The following is a 22895-nucleotide window of genomic DNA, read 5'->3' on the forward strand; positions in this document are numbered from 1 at the left end:
GAGGATCCATCGGACTTATCGAGAGAGTCTCCATTTGCAATAAGGTCGGTTGTTTAGCCTTTCCTGTATCCAAGAATCTCATGTGACTCGTTGGAGGCATGTTGATCCCCTTCTTCTGTCTCTCTAACTCAATGACCCTATGGATGACCTCACAAACTCTTTGTTGTTGATCCTCCACACTAGTAGCACCCGTTGTGGATTGTAGGACATCTAACCAACCTACATGATAGGTGTGACCTGTGTATAGGTTGGTTAGAGTTTCCATTTGTAGTTTGTACTCCTAGTTCTCATTTAAGAACGCTCCATCTAGGATTGAGGTGCTAGGGGTGTCCTTTGAGCTAGATGCAATGTTGCTTTCTAGGGGTTGGCCCTTAGCGGTTGCTAAGTCAGGAGCACTCGATTGCTCTCTTAGCAAGGATATGGACATAGGGGCTTTCGCCTTTAACTCTCTTTGTTGCTCCGCCTTGCGTAAGCTCTAGATTTCCTTTTCCCTAGCCGCAATGATATATTGCTCAACCTCTTGCACTTCAGCAAGGCTTCTACCATCGGGTAATATGACCTCGGAGGGGAATAGCTCTGAAGAGTCAGGGGGTGCAGTGTTCAATTTCACATTCTCTAAGGGCATAGGGTCTACCATTTGGTCATGAATGGCGAATTTACTTCCCCACCCCCCTCGTTTACATCATTAGCTCCATGTTCGGAGCGAGTGACTCTACTAAAGGTTTCCTTCAAGCATCTAAGCACGCTTGGCCCGGAGCGTGGACCCATGGCATGCATGTCTTGGCTTCAGCTATCAAGATTAGGCATTGGGAAACCCTCCATGACGTCGTAGTCAGAGGAAGAGTCACTAACCGCTATGTTTGGGTCTTGGTTTGTACTACCTTGGGTCCCCGCCGAGGGCCCGGAACCTAAGGTAGGTGGATAATGAGAACTCATGTAAGTCGAAATTCTCTCTAGTTGCTCCGTCTCTAGTACACGACTAGAGCACAGATGCATATGCCTTCGGCACCCTACAAGCATCGGCAAATAACCTCAAAGGTTAACCGCTTACTTTTTTAGGCGTCCGTTTTCACTCATTTTTTAATGTTTTTTAATGATCCGTTTTTTGATTAAAGTGTGTGATAGCTCGAAACAAGCGTATCACTCAGAGGGTCGCGGTGTGCTTTACAGCACAATGTTCGGTCACCTGAAGCTCCATTGGTCCTCAAAAAGGTCAATTTTTAGCTACGTGTGAGGCTAGAATACGTAATTTTAAAGGGCGACAGAGGTCTGAGCCTGATCATGAGCTTGGGTTTGGGTCTAGGGGATATTTCTAATCGTGATCCTACCTTTATTTTTTTTATTTTTATTTTTTTGGGATAAGATCGCCGCGGCTGCAATGTGCGCGCGAGCACACACACCTAACCTACCTACTTACCTCTAATACAGCTACTGTTACATACTAACACACTACTACAACTACTCACTGTCTGATAGAACTACTTACTTTACTTTACAGAGAACTAACATTATGGATCTACAACCTTAATACTAACACCTTATCACACAGAAAACACAGTACCTTATTAACAAAGAAAACACAGTACCTTTCAATTCCTTATAAACAAAATAAGACACAGCATAAAAAAAAACTCCTTCTTCTCAACACACACACCTTCCTTCTCTGCCTTTCTTACAATTGAAATTGCACCAAAAAGAAACACAGAGTGCCATTCAAGCTTAGTGTATGGCATTCCCCAGCAACGGCGCCAAAAATGTGCACGTCTATCGCACGTGTCAATGCAAGGGACTTGCCGATACACTGTGTGTGAGCCACAAATGGCTCCAAGCATGCAAATAGCCTAAAATAGTAAGCTCAAAGATGGCGATGGTGTGTCACTCACCACTCTACGCTTGTTGTCGTGGAGGATTCCTTGCCTCGAAGAAGAAGGAGACGCCGCTGCGCCGCGCTCAACCTCTTCGCCGCCACCATGCCGTCATTGCAATGCTCGATCACACACACACTCTCTCTCTCTCTCACGCATACACACACACACACAAGGAGATGAAGAAGAAGAAGATGGAGATGGAGCAAGAGCACTCTTCAATTGAAGAAATGAGAGAATGAGTGAATTTTAGGTTTAGTTGACTTTTATATGAGCTCGCCCCATTCACACTTGGGCTCCCATGCTTAGCCAACTAATCCCTTGAATGTTCCAGTTAGAGTGCACCTCTCATTGGTGATCACTCTTACCCTTTTCCTATTGGACCAACAAGCCCGATACCTGACTCTACCAAATAAATAATACAGCATCTGTCTTAGGTGATAGGAATGTGCGTGAAGGTTAACAGCTTGGCAATTCCCAAAATATCCCGCAATGTGAGCTCCACTTTACTATTTAGGATATGCTTGTCAAAAACCTTCTTCAGATCTATAGACAATTCAATATCAGATTTGAGTTTATACAAGGGCCCTTTAGGCTTAGCGTGCTTTTTGTCATTCGGAGCCTCCTCCATAAGCACTTCAGGAGTAGGCTTAGGAGAACGCCCTTCTTCTTTCTTGCTGCGGAATCTCGTGGGCCTTTTCGACGTCCCATCAACCTCTTCATCCCTTTTCCGCTTCTCTTCCACCATAGCTTCATTGGCTTGAGCTTTAGCAATATATACATACATTGAAAGAGAATCTATTGGATCGGTCCACCCAAGAGTTTCCCGAATTGAATTCCCTACCTGGTGTAACTTCCCATATGTTACCTTACCTGCTTTTGCTATCTTTAAAGCATATGGACACAATTGGCCCTTCACACATGTACCTTCGTCATCTCCCTTACCACAAACCTGCAACCCATATGTAGCTGCTTCCACAAGAGCACCATTATGCTATGTTTCTTTCACTAGCTTCTTCATGCCGCCTCTGCCAAAGCTTAAGCGGAGCATCTCTCTTGTTGCCCTGAGATGAATCTTCCCGTCTTTCCAAAAAACCACATTCTTCTTGTAAGCTTCATGAAACTCATCACACTCTTTCACATACCTACGGTCTTCACTATCGCACCACATGCATTGATTATTCGAGTTTTTACGTGGTGGCTGCTGCTACTTAGGTTCAAAAGTAGACGCTTTTGCAGCTAACCCTTCAAATTTAACAGATTTGAAATTTAAATTTAGCTCTTGATACCTTTTACCAGATCGTCGAGAATAGGCCCCTCCACCTTGGGTACTGTCGAGGGTGATTTCTCTTTAATCTCTTCTTCAACATTATCTATTACCTTGACCACAATCTGCTTGTCAGCTCGCTTCTATCGTTTTACAATCATATTCACGCTTCGGAGACTATTTTCCAATCTAATGTCAACCCAAGTTCTCCTGCCGGGTCCTCCAATAATTGCACCAAATTCTTTTGAAGTCAAGGATCAACAACTTGAATAAACAATTCCACCTTCTGATCCTTCAAAGACTGTTGTTCTGCTGATGACAACTGATCAAACTTCTTTTCAAACTCTTGTAACAGTTCTCGCAGATAAATTTTTACTCTTCTTCTGCACCCACTTTATAAAACTCTGTATGGTCACCCCCCGGGGGATTCTCTATGAATTTCCGTATGGTAACACGTGAGTGTACAAGAGGGGGGTTTTTAGAGGTCAGACATATGCGTATACAATAGGGGTAGCCCCCCATTATTTCATGCTCGTACCGTATGCATAAGGGAGGGGGGGGGGGGGGGGGGGGGGGGGAGGGATATTAAGTGGTTATGCCATAAGACACATACCCTAACAAACCAATTAAAGAATCTTTCACATGAGGGTGTTGTTCTTGGTATTTCAAAGAATTAATTTACTCCACTAGAAAACTAAGATAGCTATGCCAATGAGAAAATATGGTACCTCCCTGTCCTTTCCCTTAGCTAACATCTTTAAGACTTGTTCAACATTTTGGGGTTGATGCTACCATAAACTTGACTAATCTTCTTCTGTGTAGTCAGTAGGCATCAATATCTTGGACATTTGAATCCTCATTAGCCTCTTCAAAATCATCATCATCAATACCACCGTCTGCATAGCCTGTATCTCCACATGTGCACCCTCATTTTATTTATTGTTTTCTTCTTACACATCGTCCAAGTCACTCTTCTCTTCTTCTTCTTCTATGCAAACTTAGTAGCAACACCAATGGAATGATCAAGAGCTTCTCCCGCACCCACGATACGAGCTTTACAACCATCATTGTAATCTATAATAAGTTTCCCAATCTTTGCCTATGCGTGCATTGTTTAGTAGATTTCCAAACTCTTTATTCTCATCTACATCCTTGGTGTTGTCATTCTTAATTAAAGACAACTAGAACTTTATTAGCTACCCTATGTAAAATATCTTGGGGATGATCGCCATATTGTTGTTACGTTGCACCATGGTCAACAACAGTAGAGAAAGCTTCCCAATGTAGAAAAGCTAAGTAAATGTTATCTCTCTCTACACTATAGACAAAGGGGGAGGGAGTTCGTAAAAATGTACAAACATTAAAAAATGCTTGTAATCATGGCACTATTTTCAAGGGTATAGCTTCTTCATAGACTTGGTCTCTTATGTCCACTATGAGCTGCAAAGAGGGTGTTGAGTTTTGGCATCTCAATTGAACTACCCAAAATGATCCCACTATTTATTTTGGATTTTAGGTATTTGTTTTACTTATTTGTCAAAGTCTGGGTAGGGCAATTTATTGATTAGCGCACTTGGCAAGCAATTAGTATTTTTGATGAGCCTTGTGGAATTTTCTAGATCTTCCTATCATTTTTGTTGGGTAGCAAGGGCAATCTTGGGTGACCTCTCTACGATGCAATTCCCTCCTCCAGACAACCTTACATAGGCTTTGTGGTCATGTAGTCACAAAGTTTCTCATCTGAGATCTAGCTCAATTCTCGTGCTAGGAGGAGATGCTCAAGATGTATGCTCACCTAAGGTCTATCCATCAAGGGCATTCCATATCTATGCGATACCACCCTTGGTCACTTGTATTTGAGGTTTTTTATCAGTATGGGGAGCCTTTCCGAGATCTCTCTCTCTCTCTCATGTCATGTCGCTCTGTACCTCAATGATCTCTCAGTTGCCTTGTATATGTATGTGGCATTGTAGATGTTCTCTAGTGACCGAGGATCTATTCGGAGTCGAATTGTCCACTGGATTGGAGGCTAGTTCATGGATTTGATGTGTGTAGCCACCAACCCTCACTTGTTGTACAATTTTTTGCTATTGCCCAGGGCCCTAGTTTGAATTTTCCTTGCCATATGTGTGAATCTAAATGCCTTTAGGGTTTTATCCTAAACATTTGTGAGGGAAAGTGAACGTTGCAAACCAGGTCGCTTTCTGTGCAAGGGAGAAATGATGGAGCGGGCAAGCAACAAGCACAACAGGGACATTTTCCGAGTATGTTCACCTTCCGCAAAAGACACACACACACACACACACACACACACACACACACACACACACACACACACACACACACACACACACACACACACACACACATAGAGAGAGAGAGAGAGAGAGAGAGAGAGAGAGAGAGAGAGAGAGAGAGAGAGAGAGAGAGAGAGAGAGAGAGAGAGAGAGAGAGAGAGAGAGAGAGAGAGAGAGAGAGAGAGAGAGAGAGAGAGAGAGAGAGATGGAACGGCTGCAAGACGATCGCAAAAGCTCAACCTGGTCAAGACTCTGAAGATGGAAGGACAGGGAGTTTGATTTGAGGCAGCAATTGGAAAAGCTCCTCCACTGAATGATGAAGAAGTTCTAGAGCATATTCGAGACAAAGCGTATGCTATTAGGATTTTCTCTTTCACACATTTGTGATTTCAAAGGCTGAGCTTTTTCCATCTGAAGTTTGCATTGTAATGCATGGCTTAAGCTGTGTGTGGCCTTTGTTTCAACATAGAACTAAGAGATGAGCTACGACTAGAGAATAGGAAGGCATTTGGAAACGTATGGGCGGATATCTTAGCAAGCTTAACATTTTTCCTACTCTTGGTCTTTAATCCAGATAAGGTAAGGTTGTGCTCTATTTTGATATAAGCTTCCATTGTGTTAACATACAAAACATGCAGAGCTCTTCGCCTGTAATGCAACTCTATGATGACATTTTCTATAGGTAGCAGTCATGCGGTTAACAGGAAATCGACTATTCACAAATGTTTCAGATACTGGAAAAGCCTTCATAATTATTCTAGTATCGAATATTTTTTTAGGGTACTTTTTCTCACTGATTTTTTTTTATGTGCATGTTAATGGTTTCCATGTTTCACTATCCTAGACTGTAGTTTCTATTAGATTGTTGTGACTAAAAAGAAGAGGACGAAGGACCTATTGGTAGCCTCTACATGTGCTCATAGCAGATTATGGATTCCAGGTTGTAGAAATATATCCTTTTCCCGTGCAATATTGATCAGTGTATGAATTGTGTAACATAGAAACCTCATCTTTCATATTCCACAATTTCTGACATATGCCCCTTTTGTGGTATTATCCAAGGTATATGAATTAGGTATCAGCTTCTTCTTCTGGATTCTTAGATGAAAAGTGGACTAGAAGATTCTGAGTACTCATGAGCATCATTCTTGTTGTCCAAGCTGATGGTGTTTTGGCATTTCCAGGTATCACTCTGAGTCTCGCTGGGAGACACTTGTGGAAATTGTGTTAGAGCACTATGGTTTTGAAGTAGACAAAGCATCAATCGACTTATTTGTTGCTATTGTTCCGATCATGATAGATGCTTGCTTCAAGCTTTGGGTAAGTCTAAAATGTTTTAGGTTTACTTAAAGGTCTCTCTCTCTCTCTCTCTCTCTCTCTCTCTCTCTCTCGTATTAGGCACCCATTCTATCAGTGCTCACACATACCCCACACAGTTCCAGCGTAGTTATCACTTGCATGTCTGACTTCTTAATGAAGTTTTCGGGCTTTGTTTGAAGGGAATCTCGTTAAGATGAATGCATGTAGCTGTTGGACAGGGCCTGATGCACGGGACACGGCCTCTTCGTGTAAAAATTCCCACTTTGGAGAGTTAGCAGGACAAGGTTTTGCTTGATGTTTGCATAATGGATATGCAAACAAGATCACAACAGACGTTCAAAGGCTGCCCAGCACTGCCAAAACTTCAATTGATGTTAAGCATGTCTATTAGACTTGGAAGGGTAGCAATAGGTTCCTATTTGGCGGAAGGCTGATTTTTGGGCCTGATGTTGCATTGTTGCTATTGACTTTGGTTCTCATCCTAGTCCCTGTATTGGTGTTTGGTATTTTTGTTGGAAGGCACCTTGTGAAAGATTTTTCACACTTTGGTGGTATATCAATCCTGGTGGTTACATTAGCTTTTACATATGGTGTCTTAGTTTTTCTCATGCTGACATCCGGGAGGGACCCTGGTATAATTCCACGTAATAAATATCCGCCTGAACCAGAGGAAGAATGCTACTCATCATTCGAGGCGGGAAACACCAAGGCGAAGGCTTCCGCAAACAAAGGATGCGATTGTGAATGGGATGGCTGTCAAAATCAAGTGTTGTGACACCTGCATGCTATACAGGCCTCCCCGGTACTCACATTGCTCTATCTACAATATTTGTGTGGATCACTCTGACCATCATTGCCCATGGGCTGGACAATGCATTGGACGAACAACTTATGAAAACTTTTGCTATCGCTACGACAAGAAGGCAAATCCTTATGATCAAGGATTTTTCCACAACATGAGGGACATTCTTTACTTGAGTTTTGGAATGTCCAAGATAGATTTTCGTGCACAAGTTGAAGCTTCAGAGAAAACCAAACAAAGTTGATGATGCTTTTGACCATGGCGGCGAGAAAAGTTATTACAACATTGAGATTAGGGCGAAAGTCTCCTGGATGCCTACTGCTCTTGATGCTTTTGTTCAAGAAAGGAGTGTTATTCGTCAGACCTATGGGAGTTCTAGTAAAGAAATAAGGTACAGATATGAGAATGATTTTATAAAAAGTCGGGATCATTCTTCCTACGGTTGCATGGAAGAAGGTGGTTCTCTCACTCATTCTGAGGCATTACATGAAATGCTAGGACATGTTCTACAAGTAAGAGGACAAGGCAATCATAGATTGTCACCTGCTATTCAGGAAAAAACACACATGTAGACAATGCGCGATGGACATAGGAAATTGTTTGTGCACTTTGATGTCAATTGAAAGGGTTTCTTACTGTCCTCCAATGTTATTATGGCTAGTAACTACATCGATACATCAGTTTCATAGCTAGTTAAATTTTTATGTACTCTGCAAGAAGGGGATTCAAATCTGATGTTATGGAGATAGGCTCGATAACAACAATTTTTCTTCAAAAAGAGAGAGAGAGAGAGAGAGAGAGAGAGAGAGAGAGAGAGAGAGAGAGAGAGAGAGAGAGAGAGAGAGAGAGAGAGAGAGAGAGAGAGAGAGAGAGAGAGAGAGAGAGAGAGAGAGAGAGAGAGAGAGATTTCTAATTAGGCACATCCTCTCCAAAGCATGCTACGGGGATGATGTTGGCCTCTTTATAGTTGCTGCAAGCAATAGCAGAATCTTGTGGACGGCTACTGGGTGGTGGTGGTTGGGCAATGTGGGATGGGAGGCTTGATGAATGAAGAGACGAGCAAAAGAGTGTTGCTAGCTAGTCTCATCAAACAGTTCTATCATCTTTTGGTTACTTGGTTGTTACAACATATCTAGTTATACTTCATATTGTGTAGAAGTATGGAGATTAAAGTTTGTTACTACAGCTTGATATGAAATCGTTTTTTCTTGGATCGAGTCTTAAACGAAGGTGTGTTGCTAAAATGTTGCTATCACAAAGAAAGAGGCTTGGTTACTTGTTTCTATTGGTCACATTAGTGCTACTTGTATTTGACAGTCCCCTGGCTCTGATGAAGAGGAGGAAAATGATGAGCCTAAGAGATCTTGGCACGATCTTCTACCCAATCATTGGTTTTGCGATTTATTGGTTAGTGGTTCTTTTCATATAAAGTCGCTTTTGTTGTGTTCTTTTCTTGCTACTGGTCTCTAGACTCTAGTTCTTTTGTTAAAAAAAGGTTATTTGGATCGCTTATTCAATTTTCTCTTCAAGAGTTTTGGCTTTTATCCTTTGAATTTTAATAACCCAGCTTGATTGCAAGCTTGCCTTAAAGTGAACCAGAAATTCTTTTAGCAAAAGCTTCAAATTTTGACTTAAAAACGAGGAGACTTTTAAGTTTGCCTTTTTTTTATAGTTCAAATACTTTATTACACATTGTTTGCAAAAGTTAGAATGAATAGAAACGTTTGAGTTTGGTACATGATAAGTGTGTGTGTGTGTCTGTGATAGAGAGAGAGAGAGAGAGAGAGAGAGAGAGAGAGAGAGAGAGAGAGAGAGAGAGAGAGAGAGAGAGAGAGAGAGAGAGAGATTTTAATAAGAAAGAGATACATTTAGAGAAAAAGTTATAAGCTGATACCTTCTGTAATGTGTTTTGATTTAACAAGTGAAGTTTCCATGGTTGTTTATGATCATACCATTATTTGTTATTTAGAGAACAATCCATTTCATATGTGTGCCTCAAATCCCATGTGGGAAGCCTACTAAGTAGGTGGCTAGTATCATTTGTTTTGAGACTGAGATTTGTATCAGTTTACGAGGGAAATTACGTCCGTCTTTTGACATCGTCTTTTGACAAATTACATTGAATCGATTGGTTTGTTATAATTTAGTATTCATTATATTTGTTGCTTTTCATGGTTTGTTCTCTTAACATCTATTGCAAATGAAAACACACCACAATCTACACTCTATTCATTTGCACGTCAACATGTATTTTTGCAAAAGCATGTGCTTCTAAAATTGTTATGTTACTAACATACATAAAATAGCAGGTCATGACATTCCGTATGAAATCCGTATGAGGGGGATGGGTCATTGCGAGAATGTCCGTATCTTGTCCGTATGTTGGGGGGTAGGTTAGCATGTAAGATACCGTACATAGGGAGGTTTCTCTACTTTTGATGCACGCAGGTGACATCCCCCCCATTACTAAAAATGAATCCCCCGTGGGTCACCCTCTGAGAATCTTCCAAAAGATATTCCTCTTGCAGCAACTTCTTGAAGTCCTGCCAATTCGGTCCTTGAGCCACCTGAATTTCTTTAATTTGGGCCCTAAGTTCTGGCACTGGAATCAGATGAAATCCTTTCACCGAGTCTTGGTAATCAATTCCATTATCTTGCATAGATTGCACATAAAAATTGCAAAATCTTTAAATATCTCAGCCTTCAAACCACTGCAATTTCTCTGTGACACTTTGCCGAGCTTTACGAATCCACTCTTGCAGATTATGTTGCTCTAGGGCAGCCTGTTGCTGCTGCATGGCTGACTCTTGTTGGGGTTCCAAGCCCAAGAAGTGTCAAATCCGTGGGAGCATTGCCTATAGTATGCAGGCCGGCTCAGTTAAAGTAAAGTTTGCATGGCAAGGAAAAAGGTTTTTAATTTTTTACAAGCAAAGTAGCGTGCAATTTTTGTTCTCTCGTTCTACTGTCGAAGCTCTCTCTCTCTCTCTTTCTTGTTTTCTACTGCACCTGCATCTCGCCATGAACCCTCTCCGACATCACCCGCCTTAGCTTTCCCTAACACTTGGTATTAGAGCCTTGGCGGCCTCAACCTGAGTTGACACATCGTGAGAACTGCAGCTTACACAGAGAGCAAGCAGCGTGACGACCTGCAACATACCAAGCACAAACACCGTCAACAGGAGCGCCCTGGCCTGAGCAGCATTTGTTGACACGTCAAGTACTCCTGAATTGGCTCATACAACCTGATGCGAATTCCTTTGTCATCTACGCCATCGACAGCCCTCTGTTTTAGAAATCGCCATCCTTTTTGCTTGATTTCACACTCAATTTAAAGTGTCCATCTTATTTTACACAAGGGACAGTCACACCCTATTCACCCTCGAGTAATCTCTGCTCGATACTCAATTTGCAGAATATAGGTCAAGCCTTTAAAGCTGGTGAGAGCACAACATCGTATCAAAATATGTTCTTGATATTATTGCATTTCTTCTAGTAGCATATGAATATGCTTGTTTATTGAGCTACATAAGCAACACGAAGACGAAGGCAAAAGCCTGCTGATTTGGTGAAAAGGATCCAAAAAATACAAAGGAAGTCACTAGCAGATTTATTGGGTAATGAGCAGATGGAGGAGGTTAGAGCCGATGTGATCACTGAACTTGTCAAAAGGGTGGAGGATATTGTTACCATATACATGTGGTAGTGATGTGTGTGAACACACTAGGACCGCCGGGGCATTTTTTCCCTCTTTAGGAGGTTTTTTCCCCTGTGCATTGGATATACGCCGATCACTCTAGGGCTATCTATCTTTTCATTGCACACTAAGTAACACACTCTCTATTGTGTGCCTTGAACTTCCTTCGTCTTCTCCAAGCTCTGTGTGTCTCTCTGCAACCCTAATTCCAAGAATTGGTATTAGAGCAGGTTGCATCCTCCTGGGCTTAGTCGCCAGCTGCTCCACTACATGCCTGCTCACTTTCTCCGATTTCAGTGAGCTTTGGCAAGCATTCGCAGGTCGACAAATATTTCAGGAGAACTCGCAGAGCTCGGTCTGCTCATATTTTTGATTTGGGCTCATTTCAGCCTCTGTTTCCACTACAGGCAGTACTGCACATGCTATTTCGTCATTTTTTGCAGAATTTCTATCAGTGCCGTTTTCTGCATAACAGGTGCCTTATAGTCTTCTACGATTTGTGCTATATAGCACGTGTTGTTCCCCCTTCGTTTCTCCTATTTTCCGACAGTTTTCACATCAGGTACAACATTTACCATGGCTGACAACAACACCACAGATGTGTTCAAGATGTTTGTTGCTGAGGACAGGTTGGATGGGAACAACTACCCTATGTGGGCTTATATGATGCAACATGTCTTGTGTCAAAAGGCATCTGGAACATTGTGCAAGGCATTGATGTCCGTCCTGGTTCTGAGAATGTAGGCGATGTTGAGGATGTTGCAGGTCTTGCTACAAGAATTGTTGCTGTTAGAGTTGTTTTGCCTATGGCAGAACAAGCTCATTGGGATGTAAAGGATGCACAGGCTCATGCATTGATTGCGTTGTCTGTGAAGCGCACCATTGTTCCTCACATCCGTTCAGCAAAATCAGCAAAACAGCCTTGGGATATTTTGGCTGGTCTTTATGCAAGTCGCAATGAGGCTAAAATTTCTTTGCTGCGTAAAGAGCTGGAGTCAAAGATTATGCATGAGGAAGATGATATGGACACTTTCCTTGCTAGTGTCAAGGATATCAATGAGTAGCTTATTTCTGCAGGTGAAGTCATTTCAGACAGTTCCCTTGTGCAGACTGTTCTTGATGCCTTACCAGATTTCTACCAGACTTTTGCTAGTACGTGGAGACTGATGACCCAAGGAAATCCTAAATTTGTCAAGTTTGATGCATTATACACATTGCTATTGCAAGAGTCACTTTCTAGAAAAGATAGGACTAGGTAGCGTGCAGTTGAACAACCTTTTATTGCTTCTCGAAGAAAGGGTGGTAACAGTAATGCAACCACTTCTTATGGTTCTGCTACGAGTGGCAAAAATTCTGCTCCTAATGCTTTTGCTGGCAGCACTTCGTTTAGCAATTCTGGTGATAAGGCAAAAAGAAGATGCGTTGCCATTATTGTAAAGCTAATGATCACTTGATCAAGTCATGTCCTAAGTTGAAGGCCAAAGAGGCTAAGAAGAAAGAGGGTGGTTCCACTGCAAATGCTGGTTCCACTACAAATGCAGCCATTGTTGAGTCTTCTGTGAAAGGAGACTGTGATGCTTCAAACAATTTTTGGCTATGGCTGAAAATGTCTCGAAATGTACTATGGGCACCCTCGGTTCCGATCGAGGGGGGGAGTATATGTCTCATGAATTTAATGCATTTCTAGCTAGTCATGGGATAAAACACCAATGTGCAGTGCCTTATACTCATAAGCAAAATGGTGTTGCTGAGAGAAAAAACAGGTCACTGAAGGAAATGGCACGATGTATGGTCAAAAGTCAAGCTTTACCGCATTATGTTTGGCTTGAGGCCATCATGTGTACCACTTATGTACTTAATAGGTGTCCTACAAAAGATTTGTAGTCTATGACTCCATATGAAGCATGGCATGATAGAAAGCCTTCTATTGAGCACATGCGTGTTTTCGGCTGTTTGCCATATGCTTTGGTGCCACAAGTGTAGCGCAGAAAATTGGATGATAAGGCTGTCAAATGTATTTTTGTTGGTTATAGTGCTGAAAGCAAAGGTTACAGGTTGTATCATCCGCAAACAAAACGTATTTTGGTTTCACGGGATGTAGTGTTTGTGGAAGATTCTGTTCAGCCCTTGCTGTCATGTACTAGAGACAGTAATGTAAGCTCACAGGACATTTATGACACTTCGTTGCCTCTTTTTAGTGGTGGAAATACGAATGTAAGTTCCAATGAGGCAAATGTACAACCTATGGGGGTTTCTAAAAATGTTTTAGATCAGCCTATTACTGATGCAGATGTACATGATGTACTTGATGAGGAAAGGGCTGAAAATGAGCAGGCTAGAGGTATGCCGAAATGGCTGGTGCACACTTTGTGTGACAGTAAATTGGATGCACCTTTGTCTAGTCGTACTCGTTCAGGCTCTCGCCATGCTTCTTATGCATCAGATGGTTATGCTTTGGCTGTGTCTACCTTACATGATGTTGAGAAGCCTCTATCTTTTGATGAAGCACAGAATTCAAAAAATTGGATGGCTGCCATGCAATCAGAATATGATGCACTTATAGAAAATGACACATGGACTTTATGTGATTTGCCTCCTGGCAAAAAGGCCATTGGTACGAAGTGGGTTTACAAGTTGAAACGCAAGCCGGATGGTGAGATTGATCGCCATAAGGCTCGACTTGTTGCAAAGGGTTATGCACAGCAAAAAGGCATAGATTATGAAGAGGCTTTTGCTCCCACTTGTCTTATGACTATTGTGCGTTTTCTATGTGCATTGGCAACTCATTTTGGTTGGGATGTACATCAATCAGCTTTCTTGAATGGTGACATATTTGAGGAAGTTTATGTAGCGCAGCGTCGCGGTTTTGTCATAAAAGGGCAAGGGGACAAAGTGTGCAGATGTAAGAAGGCTTTGTATGGGTTGAAGCAATCTCCTCGTGCTTGGTATGAGAAAGCTGACACTCATTTGGTTAAACGAGGCTTTCGTAACAGTCCAACAGAAAGCACATTGTATGTAAAGCGTGTGGGTGATGTACTTCTCATTGTGGTTCTTTATGTTGATGATTTGCTGATTAGTGGACCAAATGAGAGACATATTGCTGAATTTAAGGCTGATTTGAATGCTACTTTCAAGATGAAAGATTTGGGGCTGTTGCATCATTACTTGGGTATACAGTTTAAGCAGTGTGATGGTGGTATTGCCTTGTGTTAGAAAAGTTACATAGATACATTGCTATGTAAGTTTGGACTTGAGGATTGCAAACCTATTGCCACTCCCATAGAAACAGGTTTGAAGTTGAGTCTACATGATGCTGGCGATCCTACTGATGTCACTCTTTACCAAACTGCTGTTAATAGCTGTCTCATTTATGTATGCAACATGAGGCCAGATATTCAGTTTGCAGTCTCACAGGTCAGCAGATTCATGCATAGCCTAGGGTCTAAGCATTGGTAGGCTGTCAAGAGGATTTTTTGCTACCTTAGTGGCACTTTACATCTTGGCTTGTTTTATCCCAAGGGGGGATCATTGCCGCCAGACTTACATGCTGTTTCAGACTCAGATTGGGCTGGTTGTTTTGACATGGGAGTGTCCACAAGTGGTTTTTGTTTCATGCTTGGCAGTTCATGTATATCATGGTTGAGCAAGAAGCAACCTACTGTGGCCACTTCGAGTTGTGAGGCTGAGTAAAGGGCAATCTTCATAGCTACGGTTGAGTGTGTATGGCTCAGACGCCTTATGGCTAATTTGGGTGTTGGACAGGACACTGCCAACACTATCTACACTGACAGTCAGAGCGCATTGGCAGTTGCGAGGAACCCAGTTTTTCATGCTCGCACAAAGCACATTGAGGTGCATTACCACTATGTCAGGGAGAGGCTCTCAACAGGAGAGATTAGCTTGGCTTATGTGCCAACACAGGACAACCTTGCAGATATTTTCACAAAGGCATTGTCTCATGAGAAGCTTGAAGCTTTCCGCAAAGCTTTGGGCTTACTCCCCTTTGTGGACTGATCATGTCCTCAGGGCATGGCACTTCCCTTTACTCATGTGCCAGCTCTCGTTCACCGCATCACTCCAGGGGAGATTTATTACCATATACATGTGGTAGTGATGTGTGTGAACACACTAGGACCGCCGGGGCATTTTTTCCCTCTTTAGGAGGTTTTTCCCCCCGTGCATTGGATATACGCCCATCACTCTAGGGCTATCTATCTTTTCATTGCACACTAAGTAACACACTCTCTATTGTGTGCCTTGAGCTTCCTTCGTCTTCTCCAAGCTTTGTGTGTCTCTCTGCAACCCTAATTCCAACACTAACTGATACAGTGTTGAAAATATTTTTAATAATAAAAAATAAAAAGAGATAAAGAAACCTCTGTTCTCTGTTTTGGTATCATTTAGTGACTAAAAACTCCTCTGACACTTTGTTGATGACCTTGATCTTCACATATAGGTTTGATGGAGCTTGTTTTTATGAGAATAAGCCTATGGTTCTATTTACCATCATCGTATAAAGGTGGCTTCATTGGTTGGCATCTTGATGATAGCACTGTGAGGTATGTTATAACTTTGGGTATGGTTTATTTGTGATGAAATTTTTAGGTACTTGCTGTAAGAATAATGATTTTAGGTGAGTTGCAGCACCATGGATGTTTGGTTTCTTGCTTGTAGGGCCCTGGTTATGGTAACATTCTGGTGGTTTTTTATGTTACTGCACAATGAACTAAGTTTTTTAAACGGTGTGGAGTAAACTGCATGTTTTGCTGCACAAAAATCTGGTGTAGCTTAAAAACGTAATACTGATTTGATTGAGCTGAGCTAAAAGGATTTGGCACTGCTATCTTTTTGACAACCCTTCCTCTTGACCTAGTAAACTAAAAGGTTTTTCTTGTCGGACACAACCACTGCTGAGGATGCAATATCATGTAGGTTTCAAGGCTTTGACTTGGTTTATTTCTGCTCTTGGGTAGATAACACCCCATCGTGATGACTTACTGGTTTTAATCGTGGAGATTATAAGGTTTTTTTTTTTGAGTGAATGGTACATAGTTTTTTTTTGGGATAATTTTTTGGTATTGTTTGATTGTGGCAAAAGACCTTTACATGTAAAAAACTTTAAGTATAAAAGATACTAAATGCTTTATGAGCAAGAACATGAATTATGACACTTGGATCGGAAGGGGTGGTGGCGTTTCGATCAAAATTTTAGTTATTTAAATAAGCTATTTGTAAAGTGAATTTAAAAAAATGGGGTATGTAATAACCTTATCTATAACCTATATTAACACACTTGTATCTTAAAGGAGTGATGGCCTTTTTTATTACAAGTTTAAACAAGAACAAAAAATAACTCACACCTTGAGACTTTTTTCAAACACAAAAGTAAATGATTGGAGAATGGTTTTAAGTTAAAAAAGGTTGTAAGATGGACACGGATAACAATTGATAAAGTCCATTGACACCTGTATAACGCATTCAATGCTAACATATATGTTGTCTTGTTTGAATGGATGCAGGTGAGGACTCTATCCTTTCTTGGGATTTTTTTTGGCTTAGCTGTTGTCCACCTTTGACACAACAAGATGGTCAGTATGCTATGGAACAGATGACATAGAACTTTCTGTTTCCTTGTATATTTGAATGAGAACTCATTCATATAGCAATGCACAAAAATAATTTTAAGACTGAGTTATTTTTGTCCTTAGGCCCTTGGTCACTTGTCTAAAGCCAGCTGGGAACTTACATGTTCCTTCGTGTTTATTTATTAGAATAATATAGCTATACACACACACACCACACACACACACACACACACACACACACACAAATATACTTTTATCATTCTTCTCAATTCCTCACACATGGATTCTCTCTCTCTCTCTCTCTCTCTCTCTCACTCACACACACACACACACACACACACACACACACACACACACACACACACACACACACACACACACACACACACACACGATCAATCCTTCTCAGTTTTTGAAGCATGGTCTCTCTCTCTCTCTCTCTCTCTCTCTCTCTCTCTCTCTCTCTCTCTCTCTCTCTCTTTTATGCATGAGGGATGAAGAGGGAGCACAAAGCGAGGGTAGCATTTGATGTTTCTTATATGTAGGTTTTTCAAATTTTAGACTGTTTCTTTTAAAATCATGAGCGGGAGGAATTGTATTAGAAAATCAATATTCTACAAAAAGGGCAGCTTAGAAGGCTATCATTGGCCAATTATGCTTAAAAAATCTCTAGGTTTAGTGTAATCCCACCTACAAATTTCTAGATTTACCTCTATATTTTAAATTGGAAGGTGAGAAAACCTACAAAATGTATGCAAATTTAGTGAGCAAACCTTCAAATTTAGTCAATTTACGTCCACTGTTTCTCATATGGTTTTGGGAAATTTTTTTTGAGTACTATGGGCCATGGCCAATGCCAAATCATAAAGGGGGGACCCAAACAAAAGGGGATAAGATTTAAAGAAAAAATTAAAAGAAACACCAAGTTGGCAGTGCAAGTGGCAGAGTGCAAATCGTGTAGGATGTCAGGCTGTAGGACGCATGTGATCAGGCATAGGCTGAGCTGATTGGGGACCACCAACTCATAGTGCCATAGTCCAGCTTTTAAAGTGGGTGACGGCCGTAGACTGTGCCAAACCTGTAGTAGCTATTGAAGCATGCAATGGCATGGTCGTAGCTGGGCCGAACTTGCCTGGTACTCTCTCTCTCTCTCTCTCTCTATGTGTGTGTGTGTGTGTCTGTGTGTGTGTGTATAGGCCATGCAGTGTTCAAGAAAAATCATTTTTCCAAACATACAAAATTCCTTTTCTTGATTTTTTAAAGAGGAAATTTTAGAAAATTAGGTCATTTCAGCGTGCTCTAAGAGCTTGCAACTACTCCTCTTGGTGTCTATAGGTGTTTCAGTCGTTCAATGCCTTTGGGGGTGATTATGACCTTGAATTTTATCATTAGGACTTGTTTGGGGTCTTCTGGGCCCTTTAAATTGGATGCTATTATGAATTTCTTCTAAAAAGAAAATAGGTCTCAACCATACCTAGTCACCAAATCCTCTCAGCTTTTCTGGTGTTAGTGCAGTCCCACATACCACTCCCCCACTTTTGAAATTGAAAAATTTGGTCACTTTTCCCTCCCCCATTTTGGAGGTGCTACAAATGCCTTTCTCTCTCTACACCCTCTCTCTAAAACAAGTTTTGAGGGTTATGCTTGTGTTTAGGCTTCTTTTTCCCTCTCTAGAAGCCATAGCCTGCAGGTCTGAAGCTCCTCTACCTCCCTCACTCTCTCCACCCTCTCTCTCTCTCTCTCTCTCTCTCTCTCTCTCTTGTAATAGCTCACCATAGCTCTTCAATCTCTCTATTGTGCATTGTTGCAGACCTGCACATCCTTGCAAGCTGCTCCATCTCCATCTCCAACTCCACCTCCACCTCCATCTTCAGCTCCACCTCTACCTCCATCTCCATCTCCAACTGCACCTGCACCTCCATCTCCATATCCATTTCCATCGTTATCTCCATCTCCATCTCCAACTACAATGGCTATGCGAGACATCACTGTTGGAATTAGGGTTGCAGGAAAACACACATAGCTTGGAGAAGACGAAGGAAGCTCTAGGCACACAATAGAGAGTGTTTTACTTAGTGTGCAATGGAAAGATAGATAGCTCTAGAGTGATGGGCATATATACAATGCACGAGGGAAAAAACCTCCTAAAGAGGGAAAAAATGCCCCGGCGGTCCTAGTGTGTTCACACACATCACTACCACATGTATATGATAACAAATCCCTCGGAGTGATGCGGTGAATGAGAGCTGGCACATGAGTAAAGGGAAGTGCCATGCCCTAAGGACATGATCAGTCCACAAAGGGAAGTAAGCCCAAAGCTTTGCTGAAATCTTCAAGCTTCTCACGAGACAATGCCTTTGTGAAAAGATCTGCAAGGTTGTCCTATGTTGGCACATAAGCCAAGCTAATCTCTCCTGCTGATAGGCTCTCCCTGACATAGTAGTAATGCACCTCAATGTGCTTTGTGGGAGCATGAAAAATTGGGTTCCTCACAACTGCCAATGCGCTCTCACTATCAGTGTAGATAGTGTTGGCAGTGTCCTATCCAACACCAAAATTAGCCATACGGCGTCTGAGCCACACACACTCAACCGTAACTGTGAAGACTGCCCTGTACTCAACCTCACAACTAGAAGTGGCCACAGTAGGTTGCTTCTTGCTCAACCATGATATACATGAATTTCCAAGCATGAAACAAAAACCACTTGTGGACACACTCGTGTCAAAACAACCAGCCCAATCTGAGTTCGACAAAGCATGTAAGTCTGGCGGCAATGATCCCCGCTTGGGATAAAACAAGCCAAGATGGAAAGTGCCATTAAGGTAGTGGAAAATCCTCTTGACATCTTGCCAATGCTTAGACCCTGGGCTATGCATAAATCTACCAACCTGTGAGACTGCAAACTGAATATCTGGCCTCGTGGTACATACATAAATGAGGCAGCCAATAGTAGTCACCAACATCATGTATACTCAACTTCAAAACAATTTCCATGGGAGTGGCAATAGGTTTGCAATCTGCCAGTCCAAACTTACATAGTAATGTCTCTATGTAACTTTTCTGACACATGTATACTCAACAACATCATGTATACCAACATCATGTATACTCAAACTTAAAACAATTTCAATGGGGGTGGCTTAAGACACGGCTTGATCAAGTGATCATTAACTTAAAACTTAAGACACGGCTTGATCAAGTGATCATTAACTTTACAATAATGGAAGCACATCTTCTTTTTCCCCTTATCACGAGAATTTCCAGATGAATTGCTGCTAGCATAAGCATTAGGAACAGAATTTTTGCCACTCGTAGCAGAACCATAAGAAGTTGCTGCATTGCTGTTACCACCCTTTCTTTGAGAAGCAATAAAAGCCTATTCAATTGCACATTGCATAGTCTTGTTTTTTTGGAAAGTGACTCTTGCAACAGCAATGTGCATAATGCATCAAACTTGACAACTTCAGGATTTCCTTGGGTCATAAGTCTCCAAGTACTAGCAAAAGTCTGGTAAGAATATGGTAAGGCATCAAGAATAGTCTGCACAAGGAAACCATTTGAAATGACTTCACGTGCAGAAATAAGTTGCTCATTGATATCCTTGACACTAGCAAGGAAAGTGTCCATATCATCTTCCTCATGCATAATCTTCGACTCCAGCTCTTTACGCGGCAAAGCAATTTTAGCCTCATTGCAACTTGCATAAAGACCTGCTAGAATATCCCAAGCCTGTTTTGCAAATTTTGCTGAACGAATGTGAGGAACAATCGTGCGCTTCACAGACAACGTAATCAGTGCATGAGCCCTTGTATCCTTTACATCCCAACGAGATTGTTCTGCCATAGACAAAACAACTCTAATAGCAGCAATCCTTGTAGCAAGACCTGCCACATCCTCAACATCGCCTACATCCTCAGAACCAGGACATACATCAATGACCTGCACAGTATTCCAGACGTGCTTTGACACAAGAACGTGCTGCATCATGTAAGCCCACATAGGGTAATTGTCCCCATTCAATCTGTTCTCAACAACAAACATCTTGAACACATCTGTGTTGTTCTGAGCCATGGTAAATGTTGCACTTGATGTGAAAACTGCCCGAAAAGAGGAGAAATGAAGCGGGAACAACACATGCTATATAGCACAAATAGTAAAAGACTGTATGGCACCTATTATGCAAAAAATGGCACTAACAAAAATTTTGCACAAAATGACAAAATAGCCTGTGCAATACTACCTGTAGTGGAAACGGAGGCCGAAATGAGCTCGAATAAAAAATCTGAGCAGACAAAAATTTTGGCCTCTATTTTTTATTTTTGAGCTCTCCCAAAAATTTTGTCGACGTGCGAACGCTTGCCAAAGCTCACAGAAATCGGAGAAAGTGAGCAGGCGTGTCTGGAGCTGCTGGCGATTGAGCTCGAGAGGACGCAACCTGCTCTGATACCAATTGTTGGAATTAGGGTTGCAAGAAAACACACACAGCTTGGAGAAGACGAAGGAAGCTCTAGGCACACAATAGAGAGTGTTTTACTTAGAGTGCAATGGAAAGGTAGATAGCCCTAGAGTGATGGGCGTATATACAATGCACGGGGGAAAAAACCTCCTAAAGAGGGAGAAAATGCCCCAGCGGTCCTAGTGTGCACACACACATCACTACCACATATATATGGTAACAATCACCAACAAGCCTTTGAAGTTCAGATTACATTTCGATTTGGAGCAGGAGTATTCAACTTTGCAAAGCAATCGAGATAGTGGGTCTATTTTGATGGACATGCTACGATTGCAAGAGAGGAAATCCACTGACCTTTGGATGGATGGAAGAAATTTACCCCCTTGATCCTCAGATAGGTGCATCTCCACCATTAATTCGCAACATCATGCAGCTTTTACGCTTTTTGGGTGACGGCTACCATGGATTATTAGGCTATTGCAAGAGGCTTTACACTTTGTACTTGCAAGAGCTCTCGACACGTAATCAGATTCAAAAAAAACTAGACATGCTGCAAGTTTCAAGCTTAGCTGAAAAGGAACAACTTTGGTCATCAGCCTTGACTGCAAAGGAGGAACTCATGGTGATAGCATAATTAAGGAAGCAACTTGTAGAGGAGAAGGTGAAGCTTGACAACGATAAAGAAAAAATTGATTGGTGGGTTGTAATAAATTACATGCATCTTCGGCATTCCACTCAAAATCTTAGACGACGCATCGACCACTTTACTCACCTTCCTATGGGATTCAAAAAGAGACAACGAAAGCATAGGGCTATGGGGGTCCTTGTTAAACTTGGAGGCGCTCTTAAGAGACATGTGCACCAAACAAGGTAGTTGCAAGTTTTAAGAGTGTAATTTGTTAGTAGAATTTAGTAATTTCCTCCTTTTCTATTTTCTTTTTTCAGAGAGTGTGCGGAAGCAATTCTAGGTTGCAGCAATATCGAGGAATCAGTCAAGGTGTCCATACTTTGGAACGTGGTTGATGAGAAAGATATTCTGAATATGATCTATGATCCCGCACATGCTACATTGAGACAATCCCTTCAAAAATTTCTACTGAAGGAGTTTCAAAAGATTATTTTCCCTTGCAATATGGTTATAGTGTGCGACTCAGTTAGGATTAGTGATAAGGGGTACAAAGCATTGTATACATGCATAACAGGGCCTCTAGGCAGCAAAGGAATGGCTCAATCAATGGTACCAACCCCATATAATATGGCTATGGTAAGAAAAACCGCAAACAACAGTGTTTTAACCTTTCTACGTGGGTACAAGTGGGTGGATGGCATTATGCCAATGTCCTCAAAGAGTTTTGTTTACAACAGGCTTAACAATGTTTACGTTGAAGTAGAAGCCCTACAACCAGCTATGATCCAATATTACGATATCACAATAGAGAGGCAGGTGGAAAATCTATATTTATGTTAACATTAGATGAATGCCAGGGTGTCAAAGGCCAGAGGGTGGAGCGCACAAGCCTCACACTAATGAACAGGGCACTAGTGGAAAAGGGGTTAGAATGTGAAGAGGCGGTCAAGTCGCTTGGCAAGAGGCGGCAAAGGCAAGAT

At 41.7% G+C, this 22895-nt stretch overlaps 1 protein-coding gene and 1 pseudogene across 1 annotated transcript; both read left to right on the forward strand.

Annotated features, from left to right (window-relative positions):
• Positions 1-3577: 3577 nt before the first annotated feature.
• On the forward strand, positions 3578-6946 carry LOC147434092 (protein DAY-LENGTH-DEPENDENT DELAYED-GREENING 1, chloroplastic-like). Its single transcript, XM_086489575.1, has 6 exons — positions 3578-3587; positions 5719-5779; positions 5894-6008; positions 6112-6209; positions 6614-6749; positions 6929-6946. Exons 1-6 carry the CDS (start codon positions 3578-3580, stop codon positions 6944-6946), a joined length of 438 nt encoding a protein of 145 aa, XP_086345701.1.
• On the forward strand, positions 6943-7795 carry LOC147434093 (putative protein S-acyltransferase 7 pseudogene; annotated as a pseudogene).
• Positions 7796-22895: the final 15100 nt, after the last annotated feature.

The sequence above is a fragment of the Adiantum capillus-veneris genome, chromosome 19 (assembly GCF_014529385.1).
Source record: "Adiantum capillus-veneris isolate H3 chromosome 19, ASM1452938v2, whole genome shotgun sequence".
Lineage (NCBI taxonomy): Eukaryota > Viridiplantae > Streptophyta > Polypodiopsida > Polypodiales > Pteridaceae > Adiantum > Adiantum capillus-veneris.